This window comes from Orbicella faveolata, unplaced genomic scaffold (genome assembly GCF_042242905.1).
Source record: "Orbicella faveolata isolate gen_17 unplaced genomic scaffold, um_ofav_v1 contig_15, whole genome shotgun sequence".
Classification (NCBI taxonomy): Eukaryota; Metazoa; Cnidaria; class Anthozoa; order Scleractinia; family Merulinidae; genus Orbicella; species Orbicella faveolata.
Window position 1 is genome coordinate 4,272,642 of NW_028301542.1, and position 21,191 is coordinate 4,293,832.

General features: G+C 39.3%; 2 protein-coding genes across 8 annotated transcripts in view; one reads left to right on the forward strand and one right to left on the reverse strand.

Moving 5' to 3' along the window:
- Window positions 1-21,191, reverse strand: part of LOC110063448 (signal recognition particle subunit SRP54) — a 131,615-nt gene that overhangs the window by 68,628 nt on the left and 41,796 nt on the right. The window lies entirely within an intron of this gene.
- Window positions 1-21,191, forward strand: part of LOC110063547 (uncharacterized) — a 59,230-nt gene that overhangs the window by 25,701 nt on the left and 12,338 nt on the right. For 3 of the 7 annotated variants that reach the window (XM_089288044.1, XM_089288040.1, XM_089288041.1), the window contains exons 5-9: window positions 2,101-2,193; window positions 2,802-2,939; window positions 12,598-12,909; window positions 13,825-14,133; window positions 16,479-16,766. In XM_089288044.1, the coding sequence (XP_089144170.1) occupies window positions 2,101-2,193; window positions 2,802-2,939; window positions 12,598-12,909; window positions 13,825-14,133; window positions 16,479-16,766 (1,140 nt within the window). Of the gene's footprint in view, window positions 1-2,100; window positions 2,194-2,801; window positions 2,940-12,597; window positions 12,910-13,824; window positions 14,134-16,478; window positions 16,767-16,824; window positions 16,893-21,191 lie in introns of all 7 variants that reach the window. The other 4 variants (XM_089288042.1, XM_089288045.1, XM_089288043.1 and 1 more) reach the window with 4 other exon arrangements.

Sequence of the window (21,191 nt, forward strand, 5' to 3'; positions counted from 1 at the left end):
GACCCAGATAAGCCAAGTAGACTAGGAATTAAGATGGAATCCATTGCTAGTTTCCTTATTTGGTGTTAGTTGAGGAGGTCATATTGTTAGAGCTGTGATTAGTTCTTCCATGATACAAATTAACACATGTATGTTTGGCCGCTTTATATATACATACTTCTTCTTTCCAAAATTATAATGGACTTTATTGGACTTATAGTAAGGGGTCTATAGAATTGATTGTCTTAATCATTAAGGAGTCTTAATCTCAGGTGGTGGTTAGTTACTGACCAGTAAGGTAATTGGTTTACAGTTGAACTCAGCTAACTCAAACCTGGTTAACTCCAACCTTTCACTAACTCGAAGAAAATCTGATTTCCCTTGGATTTGACCCCTTTTTTCTAGTCATTTACCATCAGCTAACTTGACCTTGGTTAACTTAACTAAATTTACTTTTCATTGGCTCAAATTTACCCTGAAAGTAAAAAATTGGTTGCTAAAATGTCAAAGTAACAGAACATAGCTGATTGACTCGTGCCAGCCTTTAAAATCACAATTGATACAAACATGATAAGAAAATGTAATGCATTTGGCTTTTTAGCTCCCAAACTTAATGCTCTTGTAATAAAATACAAACTGTTTGTAAACAAACAAATTAATTAAAAAGTGACTCTTGATTAGGCAAGGATGGTTAAAACATGATCCTGTATTAATTATTAACAGGATAATTTAAATTCAACACAAACCCTGATGAACGTGAGCCATTTTGGGTTTCTGAAAAAACATTTAACTTGCAGGGGTATGATATCATTTAGTCATGGACTAGATATTCATTAGGGGACTCTAGATTTGCTTATCTCACAGATTTCGTTGCCTTGAAAATATTATAAATTGTGGGACATAACATGGCTTACAGTACATTAATTACTATGAACACATTTCTATTGATAAGGCTGCTTACAATTAATTTATTAACTAGTACTTTTTATGTATACATCATTTGATTGGCACGTCTTATAGGAATTAAAACAGAGTGACAGTGCACTTCCATTTTTATTGGGTAATAATTGTGGCAAACTTTGTTAAGTTTCCTTTATTCAAGCTTTTTCAATAATTAGAGTTTAATGTTGCCAACAAGTGATGTATTGGAAGTAGCACTTTTAATGAATGACTTGTACATATCTATTATTTTGAGACTCAGTACATATCTATTATTATGAGACTCAACACATATCTATTATAATGAGACTCAGCACATATCTGTTATTATGAGACTCAGTACATATCTATTATTACGAGACTCAGTACATATCTATTATTATGAGACTCAGCACTATCTATTATAATGAGACTCAGTGCATATCTGTTCTTATGAGACTCAGTACATATCTATTATTATGAGACTCAGTACTTATCTATTATTATGAGACTCAGTACATATCTATTATTATGAGACTCAGCACATATCTATCATTATGAGACTCAGTACATATCTATTATTATGAGACTCAGCACATATCTATTATTATGAGACTCAGTACTTATCTATTATTATGAGACTCAGTACATATCTATTATTGTGAGACTCAGCACATATCTATTATTATGAGACTCAGCACATATCTATTATTATGAGACTCAGCACATATCTATTATTATGAGACTCAGCACATATCTATTATTATGAGACTCAGCACATATCTATTATTATGAGACTCAGCACATATCTGTTATTATGAGACTCAGCACATATCTGTTATTATGAGACTCAGTACATATCTATTATTATGAGACTCGGCACATTCTATTATTATGAGACTCAGTACATATCTGTTATTATGAGACTCAGCACATTCTATTATTATGAGTCTCAGCACATTCTATTATTATGAGACTCAGCACATATCTATTATTGTGAGACTCAGTACATATCTATTATTATGAGACTCAGTACATACCTATTATTATGAGACTCAGCACATATCCATTATTGTGAGACTCAGCACATATCTATTATTATAAGACGCAGCACATATCTATTATTATGAGACTCATAATATGTAGATGATGACTAACTTTAGAGGGTCCTACAAACTAAAAGAGCTTTTTAAATCTTTACAGAAAGCCGAAACACTACTGCAAAACAGAGCTGCAGAAACAAACAGCCTTCCGAGCAAGATGAGAAGAGGGAAAGAAGAACTAATATTCAAACTGGTGAGTATCTCTGTTTTAGCTCTGTAGTTCTACCATCCTGGAAGGAAGGCGTAGTACCAAACCCATGCAGGTAATTTCATGTTACTGTCCTGTGCTTGTAGAATACTTAATAGTCTCTCCACCAAGAAGTACAAATTGACACTGGTACAGTGTCAAGGAAACCTGAACAAATGTTGGCAGGGTGGAGGGGGGATGAGTCACCCTCCAGTAGTATAGCATCAGGCCAGAAAAAAAGCCAATACCCCATTTGCACCAAAGTTTAAACATGTTTTAAAGCTGTTTTGTGAAACACTGTTTACAGTTTTTTCTCGGTAGTAGCTGCGTAAACGGATGTTCATCAACTTCAGATTACTTGAAACATATGGAAAATTCAGTTTTTAAGTTCTCTTTTTCTGATTTAGATTTACTTAGACCCAGTTAAACAAACCATGTTTTGCTGGTGTGAATGGGGTAAAAGACTCTTTGTTAAGCAGTCACTTTTCTCTCAAGAAAACAGAACTTTAGGACATCAAATGGGTCTTGCATTAGGTGCGTCTTTCACAGCCCTTACTTCCTAAACATACACATGAATGCATGTTACTGTTACTCATATTTTTTTTTCTTTTCAGAACCCATTAATCAGCTGCAGAGCAAAGAAAGGCGTTTCAGTCTTCCCTCGATTGTTCTACCTAAGAAAGACAATGGAAAATTGTCTCATTCCAATAGTGATCCTTGCGTAAGTCCAAAGACCAAAGAGGGAAAACTAGGTTTGTGTTTTTTTTTATGGGTAAAATATGGAAGAGGAGCTGGCTGATTTGTTCAAGCACTGTTTAATGGAAGTTTAAGCCAAAAATTAAAGCATACATTGTTGCGTTCTTGACTGCGATTGCAAGGCAATCGAAGGGACGCTGTTTTAACCAAAATGCCTCGCTAGCACATTTACTTCGAATTTATTGCAGTCACAGGGGGCCATGCTTTCCATGAAAGTGTAATATCACGAGCTCTCCATGAGAGGATAAATAGAGAATAATACATGGGTGCGAGTAGATACTGTAATATTACGAAGGACACAAATGGAGTAAAACGAAATACACTTTACTCGAACTTGACACGATTACAACTGAACTTCAAGCTATAACAGAATACTAAATAAACTAAAGCACCGCGGGAACAGGTCCCTAGAGGCACGTGTTAATGCATATTATAACACCCTCCCTTTTATAGATAAGGAAAAGAAAACTAGCCTATAAATACACAATACGAATAAGCATGAATTGATAAAGAAAGTAACTGAGCTCTGTGATAACGCGCTAAAGGTCTTAGTGTTCCAAGTGTTCTTAGTGTTCATGGCTTCATGTCAAAACAAAGTCATTTAAGTGTTTTGGTGGACGTCGCTGACGCGCTGATCGTCTAAGCACCAGCTTGGGTGGTGACGTCACTGCAGCTGAAGGAACTTCCGGGCCACTCGGAGACGAACTTCCTTGACTTGACGTGGGTAGACTAACTTCTCCAGAAGAACTAGTCTGCGACTCGTACGACTGTGCAAAAGAGGGAGCGGGCACCTCTGATACCTCAGCAGATATCTCATTAGGCATCTCGTCTGTTGATGGCGGTGATGGCTTATTTGTCAAACGTAGGTGAACACGGTTGCGACGCACAACATTGTAAGGCGTCTCAACCTCGTACGATCTCTCATCCAGTCGCTTTCGTACAATTCCTTTCTGCCATTCGCGCTTGCCCAACTGGAACGGTTTCAGTCTCGCAGTATCTCCTCTCTTTAACGGATCCAGATCAATAGCCCCTCTGTTGTAATACTGAGCTTGTCGCTGTTTGCGCTGTTCAAGCTTGGCTTGGCACCGCTCATTGTCTGGAACTGCCTGTGGTGCGAGCAGGTTAGCTGTCATTGGTAGTAGACTTCTAGCCCTTCTGTTTAAGAGGCGCTGTGCTGGACTAATTTGGATACCGGCAGATGGGGTGTTACGATGATCGAGTAAGGCTAGAAAAGCATCCGATCCACTGGATTTGCACTTTCTGAGAATTTTCTCAGCCTCCTTCACTGCACTCTCTACTTTACCATTTCCTTGGCTGTGGTGTGGACTGCTTGTCAGATGTTCAAAGTCCCAGTCTTTCGCGAATTTCAGGAAATCGCGTGACGTAAATTGTGAACCGTTATCTATCACCAGCTGCTCGGGAATGCTGTGGCGCGTAAAGTGGGCCTTTACCTTTCGGATGACACACACCGACGAAGGAGACCGTAAATGGTCCAGTTCAAAGAAATTGCTGTAATAATCTGACGTGACTAAGTAGGTTTTTCCTTCAAGCTGAAACAAATCTGCAGCCACTCATTGCCAGCTGTCATCCCGGGCCAATAGAGACAGTCACAGGCTCTGTTTAGACAGCCATTAACCCCAAGATGTGAGTTGTGAATTTGTCGTAACAGCTCACTCGTCGACGCTCGTGCAACCACGACGCATTCTCCCTTAAAGATGCGACCATCCTGGATCGACATCTCATCACGCATGTTGAAGTAAGGAGAAATGACACTAGGCACGTTACTCTTATGCTCTGGCCAGCCCTCCTGAATCGCAGCTTTCAGCACTTGAAGAGAGTCATCTGCTTCGGTATCTCGCTGAATCTGCAGAAGCCTTTCTTCCGATACGGGCAGATACTTCATCATGTTGATTGTCTCGAACTCATTCTCGTCTTGCTCACCGGCAGGGAGAAATGCTCTCGAGAGGGTATCGGCCAGAAACATCTTGCTTCCCTTCTCGTACCCCACCTCCAGGTCATACTTCTGAAGACGAATTATCGTGCCTTGCAAACGCTTGGATGCACGGTGCAAGGGCTTCTTGAAAATTGATTCTAGCGGCTTGTGGTCGCTAAAAACAATAGTTTTATTGCCAAACGTGTAGTCGTTAAACCTCTCCACGGCGAAAACAATCGCAAGCATTTCTTTTTCCATCTGAGCATAACGGGTCTCGGTCTCTGTTAGTGCTCGGCTTGCATAAGCAATGGGGTGACCGCCTTGCATCAGGGCTGCGCCAAGACCAGCTTGACTGCTGTCATATTGCACTGCTAATGGCTCCCCAGGCTTGTAGTAGGCTAGCACAGGAGCAGATGCGATAAGGCTCTTCACTTCACTCCATGCACGTTCTTGCGCGTCGGACCAACACCATTCAACATCTTTATGGGTAAGGTCGCGTAGCGGCTTCATTACGTTAGACAGGTTTGGCAGGAAACGACTGAGGTAATTTACCATACCATTCAAACGTGACACATCCTCAGGCTTTTCTGGTCGCGGCATTTCTGTAATTGCCTTGACTTTCTGTGGATCTGGCTTCAGGCGCTCTGATGTCTGAACATGTCCATGAAAAGGGACTTCCTGACACTTGTATTCGAATTTTGCACGGTTGAGCTTTATGCCCTTCTGCTGACACCTCTTCATGAAACCCTCCAGGGAACTATCGTGGTCAGCATCATCTCTTCCATAAATTAGTACGTCACCGGCAATACACTTCACACCAGGCAGGCCTAACAACTCTTGATTCAAATGCTTTTGAAATATCTCGCTCGAGACACACAGCCCAAACGCTACAAAAAGCCATAGGTATCTCCCATGGGGAGTTGCAAAAGTTGTCAACAGAGTAGACTCGTCATCCAGCTCCAATTGCCAGAAAGCAGATGCGAGAACAACCTTTGTAAACACACGAGCCTCGGCTAAATCGGGCAACACATCATTAATGACCGGGATCTGGTATCTTTCTCTCTTTAAAGCAGCATTCAACGGTTTTGGATCAATACAGACGCGTAAATCACCAGACTTTTTCACAGCAACATTCAACAACTGACCCATTCAGTCGGCTGATCCACAGGAGCAATAACTTTTAGATCCTGCAGCCTTTTGAGTTCTGCCTTGCAGATGAACCTTTCCAGGTAGCTTGCCAAGGCCATTATCAAATACATCTGGGTATTTGTTAGTAAGATCATTTTCTAAATTCTCCACAACAACGCTAACAAAGTTCTCCTTGTGTATGGTTAACAAACCCATCTTCTCGGTAGCGTTTAAACCCAGGAGTCGAGTTAGATTCTCCTTGACGACTAAGAATCTCACTTTATACCTTGTATTAGTTCGGGGATTAACAACGGGCAGAGCACACGTCCCAACAGGCTTGACCTTGGTGCCATTCCACATAACGAGGGACTGGGAACGAGGCTCGAGATCCACACCTTTCACATGTTTACATGGCACAATGTTGGCACTGGCTCCACAGTCAATTTGAAATCTCACGGGTTTCTTCTGAACCAGCATCTGAGCAAACACAGCTTTATCCTTCATAGCTTGAACTCTTACAACACTGATCTCTTCCAAGTCTTCGTCGCCCTCAAAGGCGTTAACCGCGGCGTCTCTGCACCCTTTCGCAAAATGATTCTTTTTCTTGCACCGCTTACACACTTTGCCCCACGCAGGACACTTCTTTCTCTCAGAGGCATGTTCATAGCCACAAAACTTGCACGAAATTTTCTTTCCTGACTGTCCGTCCGGCGTCGGAACTCGAGGTTTCTTTTTCTTAGACTTGACCTGGTTTAATTTATCCACCGGTTCCGATAGCGACTTCATGTGCAACGCCGTAACTTCTTCGCTGCAGCAGATATCGATGCAGCGATTCAAAGTGAGATCTCGAATTCTCAGTAGCTTCTTGGTGGTCTGCTCATCTTTAACACCAAGCACAATGCGATCATGGATAAGACTATCGCACAAGCAGTCACAAAAGTTGCATGTCTTATCCAACGTTTTCAGCTCAACAACGAAACAATCGACCGACTCGGTTGAAAGCTTGACCCGCTTATTAAAACAGTATCGCTGATAGATCTCATTGACTTCTCCAATGCAGTGTTTCTCCATTTTAGCCATTACCACTCGCCAATTATTCGAATCTTCGCGCTCGGTGTAGCTAAATGTTTTGATAACTTTCAAAGCTTCATCGCCGATCGTGTGCTTGAACATCGCAAGCTGATATTTGGGGCTTTCTCGATCTACCCTAGAAATAACAAAATAGTTGTTGTACTTTTCCTTCCAAAGCTTCCAGTTCTCGGCTACTTCTCTGCTGGGCCGCAAGCGGTTGGGTCGGCGCCCGGTCGGCGCCCGGGACGAGTCGCATGCAAGCGAGGCTAATTAGGCTTTGATGTTTTGTTTTGACAATGTTTCTCCAGAAAAGTCTTGCTTCGTCGTCGATATGGTCTGTTTTTGTTTCGCCCTCCCTATAAGTTGTTGTGTTCCTGAATGCCACCAGAAGGAATTGAAATCCTCCACAGCAGAGAAAGTGTCTTTTTTTTTCTTTTTCGTTTCCACGGTCGCCTCTCAGGGGAAACAGACGAAGGTAAGTAGTTCACGATCGCCGAAGGAACTGTTAAAGTTTGTTCGTTCAGGCTGGAAGATCTTAGAAAATGCGTAAGCGACCGCATTTAGCTCGAAGTCGTTCTCATTTGGCTCAAAGCATTCACTGGATACAACGATGGGGGCAGTTGAAGTTCATTCGCTTGGTTATTACACCGTAGTATTTGTTTCGTGCGATTCCGTGCGAGTGGACACGAAGCCACCTTCTTCCTTTGAGACAAACGGTGTTTTTCAAGAGGAGCTTTTCTTTACTTTGGAGAAGGTACTGGCCATGTAAATCATGTTGGAACATCACCAGACACCACATAAGCTCGTCATTTAAACGATTTTTCTAAGATCTTCTAATGTGAAATGTAGCGAGCAAACTTTAGTTCCTGCGGCGATCGTGAACTCCTTTCCTTCATCTCAACGAATTGCATTGATCCACTCTTTTCCCTAAGCTTAAGAGGCGAACGGTGGAAAATTTATATCCCTTCTCGTGGCGTTCAGAAACACAGCAGCTCGTAGCCACAGCTAAATAAAACAGACCAGATCGACGACGAAGCAAGACTTTTCTGGGGAAGCATTGTCAAAACAAAACATCAAAGCCCGACTAGCCTCACTTTCATGCGACTCGTCCCAGGCGCCGACACAGTGGTCCACTATATTTGCATTCGGTGTATACTAATGACTTTTTTGACGATTTTCCGAAGATTTCCGAAGACTTTCTAAAGACTTCTGAAGATTCTCCAAAAGTTGTCCGAAGGCCAAACAAAAGTTTCCGAACATTTTCCAAAAATTTCCGATGATTTCTGGGGAAGAATCGATGATGTTTCAATCGTACAGCAACACATCAAAGTACTTTTTGAGGGATTACGTAACCATAGCAATGGTGATCTTTTCACTTGCGAAAATAACGATATTTTCATGTGTGAAATAACATGTTATTGTCACATGTGAAGATATCATGTTTACGCGGGAAAGCTCACCTGGGATTTCACTGGTGTTTATATAATAATATTGAAAAAGATTTAGATAGTTTAGGCTTTGCTCTGTAATTCTGTAAATAATGAAGGAAATTAACTCCATCCTTCAGATAGTGTTGTTTTTGTTATTTTTGTTATTTTTGTTATTTTTGTTATTTTTGTTCTCTGGTAGCGATTCCAGGCCATTTCGTCTAGTTTTAATTGAGACCTCATCAGCTTCTTATTCTACTACTGTCTGTACCAAGGAGAAGGAGATCTCAGCTAAAACTCACAGAAATGGCCTGAAGTCACTACCAGAGAACAAAAATAACGCTTTGTGTGGGATAAAGTCAAAGATAAGATGGAAATTGGCAAGGAGAACTTTGGTTCAATAATGAAAGGCACTTACGCCCGCCCCTCCGGGTAATTAAAGTTGTTGTTAAGCGATTTTTTTCGAGGGGGATTTTTACTTAAAGAACTGTGCAAAGGAAGCAAAAATGCTTGAAAGTTTGCGCCATCCCAACAGTACGCAATTTATAGCCGTTTCTGCAATACCAGTGACAATGATGGAGTATGAATGCTTCGATGTTATTCCCTACGGCCTCGACAATCAAACATCCAATTTGTTAGAGTTCGAGGGGATTCTTACTTAAAGAACAGTGCAAAGGAAGCAAAAATGCTTGAAAGTTTGCACCATCCCAAGAGTACGCAATTTATAGCCGTTTCTGCAAAACCAGTGGCAATGATGGAGTATAAATGCTTCGATTTTATTTCCTATGGCCTCGACCATATCCAATGTGTTAGAGTTTTTTCATGTCCTTAATCACCAATTCCACCAACTGCAGTATCATGAGCATGGCACCTCAAATTGTTGGCACTTTTGTATTACTTTGTTGCCAAGGGACGGTAGAAAGTGCCATGGATGTGATGACAATTTTACAGAAATTAAAATCAAATCAAATTTTGATCGCGGACTTCACACTCGCTTCCAAAGATGGCGTCGGTACCACCATGGCATTCGTCCAAGCCTCACAAGTTTGCTACTAGTAGGAGGCGACATGAGTTCAATCTCAGTCCAAGTCGAAAGCTGACCGTGGTCTATTTTAACGCTCGATCTCTGGTAAGTTAAAATCGCCATCCTTACGAGCTGATGATAACAACAACTTCGATATCACTGTAGTAACTGAGACGCATTTGGACGATTTTACTAAATTCTGCAGAGCTATTCCCTTCTATTTTCGAGTATTTAGACGCGATAGAAACCGCAGACGGGGAGGAGTCTTTGCAGCTACAGTATGAGCGAGACATATTAATGAGACATTGGAAGAATTATAAACTGACCTTTGGTACTCGACATTCACTATTTAAGGAATAAGTGTTTCGTATTTGACGTGTTTTACAGACTCCAGTCATGCAAGCGACATAAAATGTTTGGAAGCTTTGCAGAGGAATTTGGAATTACAGGCTATTCGATCAGAATTGAATTAGTCGGGATTTTTGTCTCAAAGATATTGACTAGCATAACAGATTAATCATTAACAACTCAAACGGATGTCTCAAAAACACAGACCTCGAAAACTCAGGCCGCATACCGCAGACCTCGAAAACGCAGGCGTAGAAAACGGAGACCTATAGGGATACTTACCATTTACATGGGAAAACCAGAAATTCCAGCTGGAAAATCAAATAGTTCGCGCTATTCCGTTAGAGAAGCTTCAGAAAATATGGGCTGTGATCTAGGGTGATGCTATTTTTCTGCTCTTTTAAGTCTCTCTAGTTGATGTGGATATACTTTATAGCGATTCCCTCTCCCGCAACGTCGCATTTAATTGTTTAATGTATAAGCCTGAAATTTCCAACCGGATGGTTTTTGTAAATGGTAAGCACCTTTTGAAAACGTGGTTCTCGAAAAATTTGTTTTCGACATTTGGTGTTGTTAAAAAGGATGTTTTTGAGAGGATATTTAAAACAGCTGCACAGACAGTAACAAGCTTTACGTGCGACCGGAAGTCAGCAGAGATCAATTTGAAGATTTGTTTGGTGTTGAGCCTGCAGTGGTCTGCAAACTAACAGATTTTGGTGAAAGTCGCTCTCGGTTACTTCAAACTTCCGTGAGAATTATCGCGACGCGTCCAACGTGTAGCGTGGGACATAACCATATATGGCCCCTAAAATAGACATTCTATGGTTTCAAGTCGCGGTGTACCACATTCCTTTAATGCAAAAATTCAAGTCTCTCGGCAATGTCAATCGCTGCCTTGGAAAAAACCGGTAAAAAATATTGAAAGGCTTCGCCTGCTTGCATTCTATCGAGGCAGTGCAAAAATTTCAGTATATCTGAAACCTGAACATCAAGACTGAATTGCAGGAAATCAAAACACTCGTGTTCCATCATTATAGCAACCGGTTAAGGACAAACAGCAACAAATTCAGCAACCTTAGGCCCGTTTATGGCAAGCCGTTTGTAGCAAAATTTAATCCTTGCGATATACGTTTAATCCTTTAAATAACGGTTTTATTTAAAGATAGAAAAAGGCATTCAATCCAATGGTAAATAAAATTTTTGGTTCAATTCAATCTTTTAATTTTCACGATTCAATCCAATACCTGGAATATTGATTCAATCCAATACCTAAAATATTGATTCAATCCAATACCTAAAATATTGATTCAATCCAATACCTGGAATATTGATTCAATCCAATACCTAAAATATTGATTCAATCCAATACCTGGAATATTGATTCTATCCAATACCTCGAATATTGATGCAATCCAATACCTGAAATATTGATTCAATCCAATACCTGAAATATTGATTCAATCCAATACCTCAAATATTGATGCAATCTTCCTGGGCCGAGCGCGGCCAACAGGAACGAGAGTAACTGAGCACTAGAGAGCACTGAAAACATGGCGGGCGAAGGAGAACTAGATTTAGAAGTTTAGTTTCCTAAGTTTCTTGCAGACATCTTGGATAAAACGGAAATAATTTTTGAGAATTTTGACTTACTTACTGGGGAGGTGACAGGAAAAAATGTAATGGGCACCGTAAAAATTTTCAAAAAAGATCAATAACTTTTAAATACGCGTGGCTACCCCTACATTTTATGTTACGAAATGGAAGTTGCAAGCCTATTCAACACGTGATTAGTTTCTGGTTTTGAGCAAAAGGCCTATTTAGACTGTATTTTAGCTGAACCAGAGGAAGGCAGTTTAAAGATCCTTTTAAATGTGTTTGCTTTTCTGTATGTACATGTAAAGGCGAATTCTAAGGAAATCTGTGAAGAAATATCCTTTCCCTCTTTTTTTCAGCATTTTTGTTGAGATTCAAGGCTAATTATCTCAAAAAAATGCGTGGCTGCCCCTATTTTCCTTTGTGGATTCAAATAACCCTTGCAAAGATCTACTTTTTCCGCTTGGTCCTAACCTGGTGCAAAAACCTTTGTATTTAGTAGACACCGTCCTTAAATCAACCCACTGACTCCTTTGCATGCAATTGCAAAGATAGCAAAGTTTTACTTAACTCCAAAACAAACCCAATGAGAGATATTGAAATCTAGGTCTACAGCATCCACAGGGACCCCCATGCATCTTGATTTGACAGTGCAAAATCCTTGTCGGAGTTGTTCGGAATGTTACCCGGTCCGATAGTGGTAAAATATTGCAGGACCAGCAATAGAGAAATTTTATTGGTTGATTTTAGTTATTGGCGTGGAGGTGCGGTGGCCTCATGGTTAGTGCGCTCGTCCCCGGATTGAGCGGTCCGGGTTCGAGCCCTGGCTAGGGATATTGTGTTGTGTTCTTGGGTGAGACACTTAACTCTCACAGTGCCTCTCTCCACCCAGGAGTATAAATGGGTACCGGCGAATTGTTGGGGAAACCTAACTAATTGCGGGGGAGTGACCTGCGATGGACTAGCATCCCGTCCAGGGGGAGTAGAAATACCCCTAGCCGCTTCATGCTACAGAAACTGGGATAAGCTTCGGCAGCTATGAGCCAGTCGGCTCCAAGGCTTCACTTTTTTGGTTATTGGCACTCGGACCAGCTTTTAAAAAATTGTATTTTAAATCATATTGATTATAGGTGATTTGATTTACGACTATCTGGAAAACAACTCAGATGTTCTTGATAGACTTAAAGTACTCCTGGACAAGGCCCTTAACGGTAAAGTAAAATGTTGGAAGCATTTGGCAGATCAACTTGGAGTACCAAAGAAGATTTACAACACTTTCAAATGCAGTTCGGAAACCAGTCCTACAGAGAATTTATTGCACCTTTTAAAGACACGATATCCAGAGGAATTTACAATTGGAAAACTGAAGGATGGCCTGAAGTTCATTAGAAGAAAAGATGTCATTCATGATGTTCTTGACCATCAAAAGTATCAAAAGTTAGGTGAGTGAATTATAGTAATTAATTCTAAATTTTGAAAGGTGAAATTTATCATTTAGTGTATTTGTAGGGGTAATTTGGTTTTATTACTGAGTTGGTAATGTAAATTGGGCACTGGAAAGAGGTTTTAAAGAATGAGAACGCCGGAAGCAACAGCTTCAAACACTCTTTACGATGGCCAATTTACAGTATCAACTCTTTCAGTTGTTAAACCCAAATTATCTTGTCATTATACGTGTACCCCCATCCCCACCAATGCAGCGCCACAGTTTCTTTAGAAATTTACCCCCTTTATTTATCTATACAGGTGTCATGGGGCATGTCAGTTAAACTAGGTAATTTTAAGATGATCGCTGGCTTTCCTTCTGGGTGAACAATACGTCTCACTTAGCCCTATTCTACGACATCTACCTTTTTGTTATATGGCAAAGCATCAATTGCTAGTAGTAGGTGGTTTGAAGGAAGTATGTCACAGACACTTAGCTGAAAAAAATCGTGTGTCTTCTATGGCTCATTATAGTAGCGCATCAGAAGTATTGATCAGAAGGTCGTAGGTTGAACTCCTTTTAGGACTCTCAAACCTGTTTTTTTATAAGCATGTTTATCTCACTGACTGAAGCACTTCATATTCCACTTAAATCTTTGGGCTTAAGACAAAAAATCCCATATTCATTTCTATCAAGAACTGAGTCAGTATAAATCCACAAGTACATTTCAGTTGTTGTAACTTGAAGTTTTCCACCTTAATTCATTTCCTCTTCTTTCCCATTTCCAGCATATTAAGCAATCTTAGAGGAAACAGAGTGTTTCAGCTCTTTAATGCAGGTCGTAACTCATGCAACTCGACTACAAACCACCTGTTAGATCAGGGGAGCAAATTTCTCATGGTTCCATACTATACTTACGTAAATTTTACAGACAAACCACTGACTGATGACACTACAGTGGAAAGCGTGTTTGACAGTCATCCACACATCATTGGGGCGATGCAATCATTGTTAGATGTAGAGGGGCCTGGAAAGAACAACTGGAAGGACCTTGCTGACTTTTTTCAGGTGGAAAGAAATGAAGCCCAAGACTGCACAAGATCTTACAAAGATAATCCAGCTAAGGGATTGTTTGAATATGTTAACGCTAAATATCCTCTCGAGACTGTTGGAGATCTTATAAAGAAATTGGAGGAATGCCAATTGAAGGCGGAATCGAACGTACTAAATAACTGCAAAGGTTAGTTCCATTGACAATTATCTGTAAACTAACATTTTACTAGCGTTTCACATGGCGATACCCTCCAGGTCAAGATTTTGTAAAGGAAAAATAATGAAAAAAAAATTTCGACAAAATGTTCATTGATATTACATGGATTGTAGTTATGTAGTGAAAACAGATTATTTTAATGATAATCGTGAGTATTTAGGTATCGATGATGTTGCATATAAGTGAAAACCATCGCTAGGTAGAAAGGTTAATTGTTATGATATTCATAGGAAAGTAAAATGAGAATTCATTGTGACCTCATCTTAACTTTAATTTCTCCCTACATATGTACTAGAACTGTTTAGAATTTTTCCAAGGCAGTTTCGAAAGGTATGAGAATACCTTTTTCTATCGTGAATATTTTTAAATGTTTAGATAAAGTAGATAGTGGTTTTAGTGGTTTTAGGATCTAGGTTCTTAAAAGTCAGGGAGTGCCAAAATACAGCAGAATATCGCCCTATCAGTCATTTAAATTTTTGTAACTGTCCATGAAAATCAAACGAAATCTCACGTTCGCGGCAGGAGCATGAGATTCAGTTCCTTTCATATTAGAATGATTGATAATACAGGGCTCAACACTAACGGTAGCCAACTAGCTACAGACTAGCAGAAATTTAGTTTTGGCTAGTAGGTTTTCGATTCCCATGAGCCACTTTGGCTAGTCAACAAAATGACATTGGCTGAACTAGTTTCTGTCGTCTTTTAGGAAGACAAACACAAAATTTACACTTTTCTCGGAAACAAGGTCAGAATTTTATTGTGGACATATCATGGTACCCGGCATGTGCTGTTCAGCACGTATGCAAATTTAAGTTTATCTACTTTTCGCTGCATGGTATCTAAACGGGAAACTGAACATGTTACTTTTGTTGAAAGAAATATTTGACAAACAAGACAGCATTTTCTGAAAGCACGCATCAATGCTCTTTTTTGTTACCAAATATTTTTCTTGCGCAAAATAGTGCTGAACTGTGAAGGGATAACATGTCATTTAGCGTAACAATACATGGGTGATTTGTCGTTGTATGCATACTTACAAACTTACCACTACAGAATAATTAGATGAGAAAGATTTATTTCCTTCGACATTTAAATCAGCCGTTTTTAGCAGTCAAATTTTGCCAACGACAGTTTACAGTATTGTTCAGATAGTTGTTTTGGTTTTGAAACATTTCTACGGTGCCTGTCTGTGAAGAAGTCTGACTCAACAGTTTTTACAGTGACGTCTTGGGGGTCTCGATGTTTTTCCAAGGAAGTCTCATAGAAAAACAGTCCTAGAAGTCTTTTCGGGAACTGGAACCTTTTTGAAACTAGTCTAAGTATAGCCTATGATTACCAACATTATGTACTAAAGAGAGTCGCTTGCGTTGTGCTTGCGCTGTGTCTTGCTAGTAATTCTGCTGTTATTGGACCTACCTAAAATTTTCGCGACACATTAATTTTGTTAATTTCGAGACTTAAAAAAAAAGATCGCGAAATTAAAGTGACGCGCCGAATAAGTAAGTGTCGGAAACATAACACATTATGTTACTGTTAACATATAGTACTGCCATTGCGTTTTTGTTACTTTGGACGTTATTGTACCTTTGATAAAGTCGGTTTACTAAATTCAAAGACATGTTTAAGTAACATTGCCAGGGAGATAAATTTTGTGTTACTCAAAAACGCAGAGTTAAAGTGATTCAAAATACAAAATTTGTCCAAAATCGCCGAATTAAAGTGTCGCGAAATATGCGCACCCCCAAATCGCGAAATAAACGTGTTGCGAAAATTTCATGTAATAAGGTGCCAACCACAACGCTTGGCTAGTAAAAAAGGTTTTGGCTAGTAACATCTAAGTTAGCACTAGCCACTAGGCTAGTAAGTTGAAAAGTTAGTGTCGAGCCCTGTGATAAGCTAACGCATAACTAAAACCACTTTGTGATTTTTAAGGCCAATTACCTATATTCTAAGAAAAATGCAAACAATGAAAATCCAGTCTTTACAGGTGCCTAATAGTTACACGAGTCTTTGTATGGAAAGATGCTACATTCCACTGCTCTCAAAACACTCCAACAGTCCTTTACCATCTCTAAATATGCACTGGACTGATTTTGGGATTTTGTGGGGTACACTTGGTTCACAGAATAATTGATTTAATGTTAAGATATGAACGAAATTGAGTCTTCAGACCTTCCTGGAATATCATTGTTTTGTTTTTAATTTTCACTGTGCATGTGAAAGTGCTTTACTTGCCCACAGACGCAGTACAATATACCATTTCTTTAGAGACTAATAACTTTGCTTGAACTCCTTTTATCTTCTCATTAATATAGTCACTACAAGCACTCTGTTGATCGATTTGTGGGACCTGAATGACGAAGCAGTACATAAATTATGTACCCTTTTAAACCAGAGGGGCGCGTGGAGGCGTTTGGGACCCAAATTTGGAATCTTAAAGGAAGATCTAGACACCTTTTCTTCTCATGAAGATGAAGTAATAAGCCCTATGGAGGCACTAGTCGATTATTTACGTGGTGACCAGCCTGAGCTAACTGTTAAGAAGTTTATTGAGGCCGTGTATTCGATTGACAGAAGAGATGTGGTGAGGAAATGCTTTTCAGGTTGGTGAGCATTCTTAAATTTTTAATTCTGAATATTGAATCTCTGGTGTTCTGATAGGCTTACTCATCTCCGGTTATCAGGTCATGTTTGAGTCACCTTATATGGAAATGCAGATTTGCGATAAAGTAAGTTATCTTCATTCATTTTATCAGTAGGTAATTAGATACACGACCCCTCAAGCATGTAGTGCTTAAACGATAATCGTGTTTGAAATAAAGGATTTTACTTTATTTTACTTTACTAATGCGTTACACCCACTGTTGTGGAGCTGAAAGAACCTCCAAAAATCCAAACGTTCAGGATTTAATGAAATTTGATAAAACAATTCTTCCATTCACATTAGTTGGGTACGACCTTGGTTATAACCAACTCGTTGGCTATTTACCATCTCATATCCAATGCGCACGCACGGAATAATTGTTCCTTTTTTGTGCCACTATTGCTCGCAACAGTATGCACTTTGCTGTTAAGTAAGTGAGTGAGTAAGTTACTAAGTTAAGTTGGGGAAATGTTCGAGCAATCGACGACATCATTTCGATTTATCGGGTTTAGTCCGAAACTCTGCCGTATCTCGGTATTGGAACTTGAGCTGGTGAATGACATTTAAATTTTTTTTTCTTAAACTAAGTGAAATGCTTGCCAAAAGAACCCAAGTGATTTAGAGCTGTAATTAAAGCAAGATCCTCCATAAACTGACATTTTTTTAAGCGAGTACACATAATAGAGAAAACAGAGCTAATGCCTATTCTAGAGAGAGCCTTCACCGAAACATTTTTATTTGCCTTATGATGAAGGTGATCTTAAAAGTTTCCAAACAAACTTTGAAACATTTTCTTTAAGTATCTGTCAGAATCTTACACCTGTCAATTAAATAGCGAGAAAAAACGCCTGTACACTTTTGAATGATCAACAGCACAAACACGAGTTAAATGACCACCCCAACGATTTTCGCATCCGAAAGCAGTCACTGATCTTATGGAAAGTGAGATATAGTCTTACGATTTATCGTCGAAGATTTACCTCTGTTCAATTTTGAATGGCAAGGAAAGTCTTTGTGAGTGAATTCAAATGTATGTTTTGAAGTTTTAAGTGGCTGTTTGTTTTGCAATTGCGTGTGTATATCTTGTCTTTCTTCCACAAAAAACGTTTCAAACCCAGACACAGGGGGATTTAATGCGGCTATTTATTCATTGAACTCCTTCGGTTTCTGTTGGGCAATTAAGGGAAGAAATTTCCAAATTCAAAAAATTTTCAAAGACTTAGCAAAAGTGTATTGTAGTCAAACTGAAAAATTCGCTCAACGTTTTACAACGAACAAACTGTTTTTGGAGAATTCAGGTAGTTAAAAGAATGAACGTTACATCGATTAATGTAATTGTATCCTACGTTTTAACTTTCTGAGTTACAAACAGATTTTGTTGCGGTCAACCTATTTAAAATAACGCATTTCTTCGGCAGTGCTGTTCATGTTACCATAATTTTTATGATCATGAAGTATGTTTTCCTCTTCGGGATATAGAGGTTATTCCATGGAAAGTGCACATGAACGATTTTTATTCACGAGTTGCTACGCATCAAAAAAAAAGGAATGAGTAAGCGAAGCAAACGAGTGAGTTTTTTGATGCATCGCAATAATAATATTACTCAGTGGGGAATGCATAGACAATAGCCCTCACGTGGTTCGAAAATGTGCTTGGATATTCAAACGTAGAGATTATCTTTTCCGAGCAGTGAATAGCAATTGTGAGCTTCGACAAACAGATATTGTACAAGAAGAATTCAACGAGCATATTTTCGCGCCAAATGGAGGCTACTCTGTTTATTATGGCAACGTGCGGAACTAAATGTCTCTGGACAGCTTCCCATTTGCTACAAAGAATGTTCACTTTTCAGTGTTCTCTGTACGACCTTTTAGACAAACATGTCCCTTCTTCTGTACCAACCACAGAACGCTCTCTCATCTAGAATTATATATTAAGCGGAGACTCATCGTAGTGGACGTAAGGTTTGATAATTGGGGAATCTCACTTGGGGGTATTTTCACGGACATTCCCCCGTTTTAACTGGGGCATATTCGGTCACGGGATGCGTTTAGACTAATCCCCCTCAATAAAAATATTTGATGGATTATAACAGTGGATATCCTTTTGTTTTACTTGGGACATACCGGGCCAACTTGTGCATTCAGACCAATCGAGTGCGAGCAAAAATATTTGATGCACTATAATTAACAACTATTCACCTAAGTGTCGTTAGCTAGTGGTGTATCAACGCCAAGCGGCTTCGCGACTCAGTAAAGATTCACCACAATAGTATAGGGCGCTCATATGAGAGGTAACCAATCAGGAGCTGAAAAAGACAACAGGCTATTGTTTGGAGAACAATGGGTTCTATTGTTCTCCAAATCCAAGATGACTGCTTTGAATTTTTGACCAATCAGAAGCGGAATTAAGAGTACCTGCCTGTAATAATCAGACAAATTCTTAATTTCGCGGCAAGGGTCGAAAATTCGATTTCGCTCATATTCTTATGGTAGATAGGCTAGCGCATGACAAAAACTACTGGATAGTTTTTTGGCAAAATATCCTCTTATTTCAAAGAAATATGCACAGCACAGCAATTCGCATAGCAATTCGCATAAAGAGTAACAAAAACTGTGGCTCATGTATTCGTGCAATTTTTTACATTAATTGTTATCATAATTTCAACCCGTGCGGTATTTTTTGAGAAAATGACGTCATTTTCTCAAATTTTCAACCAAGACTTGGAACAAGGAAAATTAATGGTGGCCGTAAATTGTCGGAAATTAAGGTCCAAAAACCACGAGTTTTAATGTTCATAGAAAATTGAAATTTGGCAAGATATGTAGGAAAGACCTAATGTGTACGAAAATGTAAAGAAATGGATATCGAGAATTTCATCATAGTGGCACTTTAAAATACTCATATTTTTGTGCAATGTTTAAATGTGTGCTGGGTTGATTTTAGGGAATGTTGCGTTGTCTTTTTGGGTGCAAAATAATTAAATTTCGAAGACATGTATTTCATTCACTTAAAAGTACTTTGTGAATATAATTAATTTTCACCATGTGCGAAACCTTCAAATGGATTAAGCTTCTGGTGGTTGAATCGCAGAAGGATGGTCTACAGATTCCTGTTAAAATTTCTTTGGGCAAATGATTGTGAGCGACGCGAGAGCTTTTCAAAGTACGTCAAAAATGCAAATATTTGACCATCCGTCGTCAAATTTCAGTTTATGGGTTAGACATATATTTTAGCATGCACCACATGACTTGACCTATAATAAGTTGAAATAGACACAGAGCTGATCATTTCGAAATTTACTAACCTTATTTGTTGTAAAAGGCAGGTCCAAAGCCGATTTGACGTGTTTCTAGTCGATCTCTCACGATTCGTCGTACATAAAGCAGAAGTTTGCTTTTGTTTACGTAAGGTTAACGTTCGATGTACATCACCTACTGTCAACCTATTATTGGTCGAATACCATGAATCTGTGACCATCTTTCTGCGCATATGAACATCACTGCATCTAAGTCAAAAACGGCTGAGTCATTTGTAGGTAGTTGCTTGCTGTGCACTGCGCCAAGATATTACGTTTGATCGATTGCTGACCATTGCTGAAAAGCGTGCCGGGGCAGCACAATCTTACAGCCGTTATTTGTTCGTCACGCAATGCTGTCACGGCATATGCTGCGCATTTTGATCTATTTTGTATAGAGCACTCTCAGGATAAGTGAAACAATTTAATCATTGTTCATCTGTTTGTTCATATATATAATAATAGGTGTATATTTATATAATCGCATTCTATAGTGTACGTGGCCTTGGTCCAAATCACGTTTGTTGTACGGTCTGATGTTTCAGACAACAGCTGATAAAGCTAGTGCCTGTACTCACTAGAATTTTAAAAAAATCGCCATAAACAAATTATAGATCAATGAAGCAAGAACTAGCTAAACTAAAAATAGGAAATCACAACGTGTCTAAATTCGTGAGAAAAACAGACTAAATTTAATTAGTAATTACGTGAGTAAACAAACCCTGGCCATGTCATTTTATTTGGCGCATTTTGTTTGCTTAGTGGCGAGGCATTGGTATGTTTGTAACAGAAAATAGAGGACTGTTGTCAATACAGTCCAAAATTATTGTCAGTAAAATATTGTAAATAAAACACCTATTGACCGGTTACCTCCGCGGCCACCATTTGGTCGTTCCGGTAAGGGTTTCATTATTGTCTTTACCCCTATTAAGCGGCCACCCAAAATTTAAAAACTTTGTTATGGAAAGGGCGAGGGCAGATAAGAGTCTGAAATTGAAGGTGCATGACGAGTGATAATTCAAACACACGTCTATTATGATTGTCTTGAATTGACTCCATGTTCACCAAGAAATTTATAACCCGAT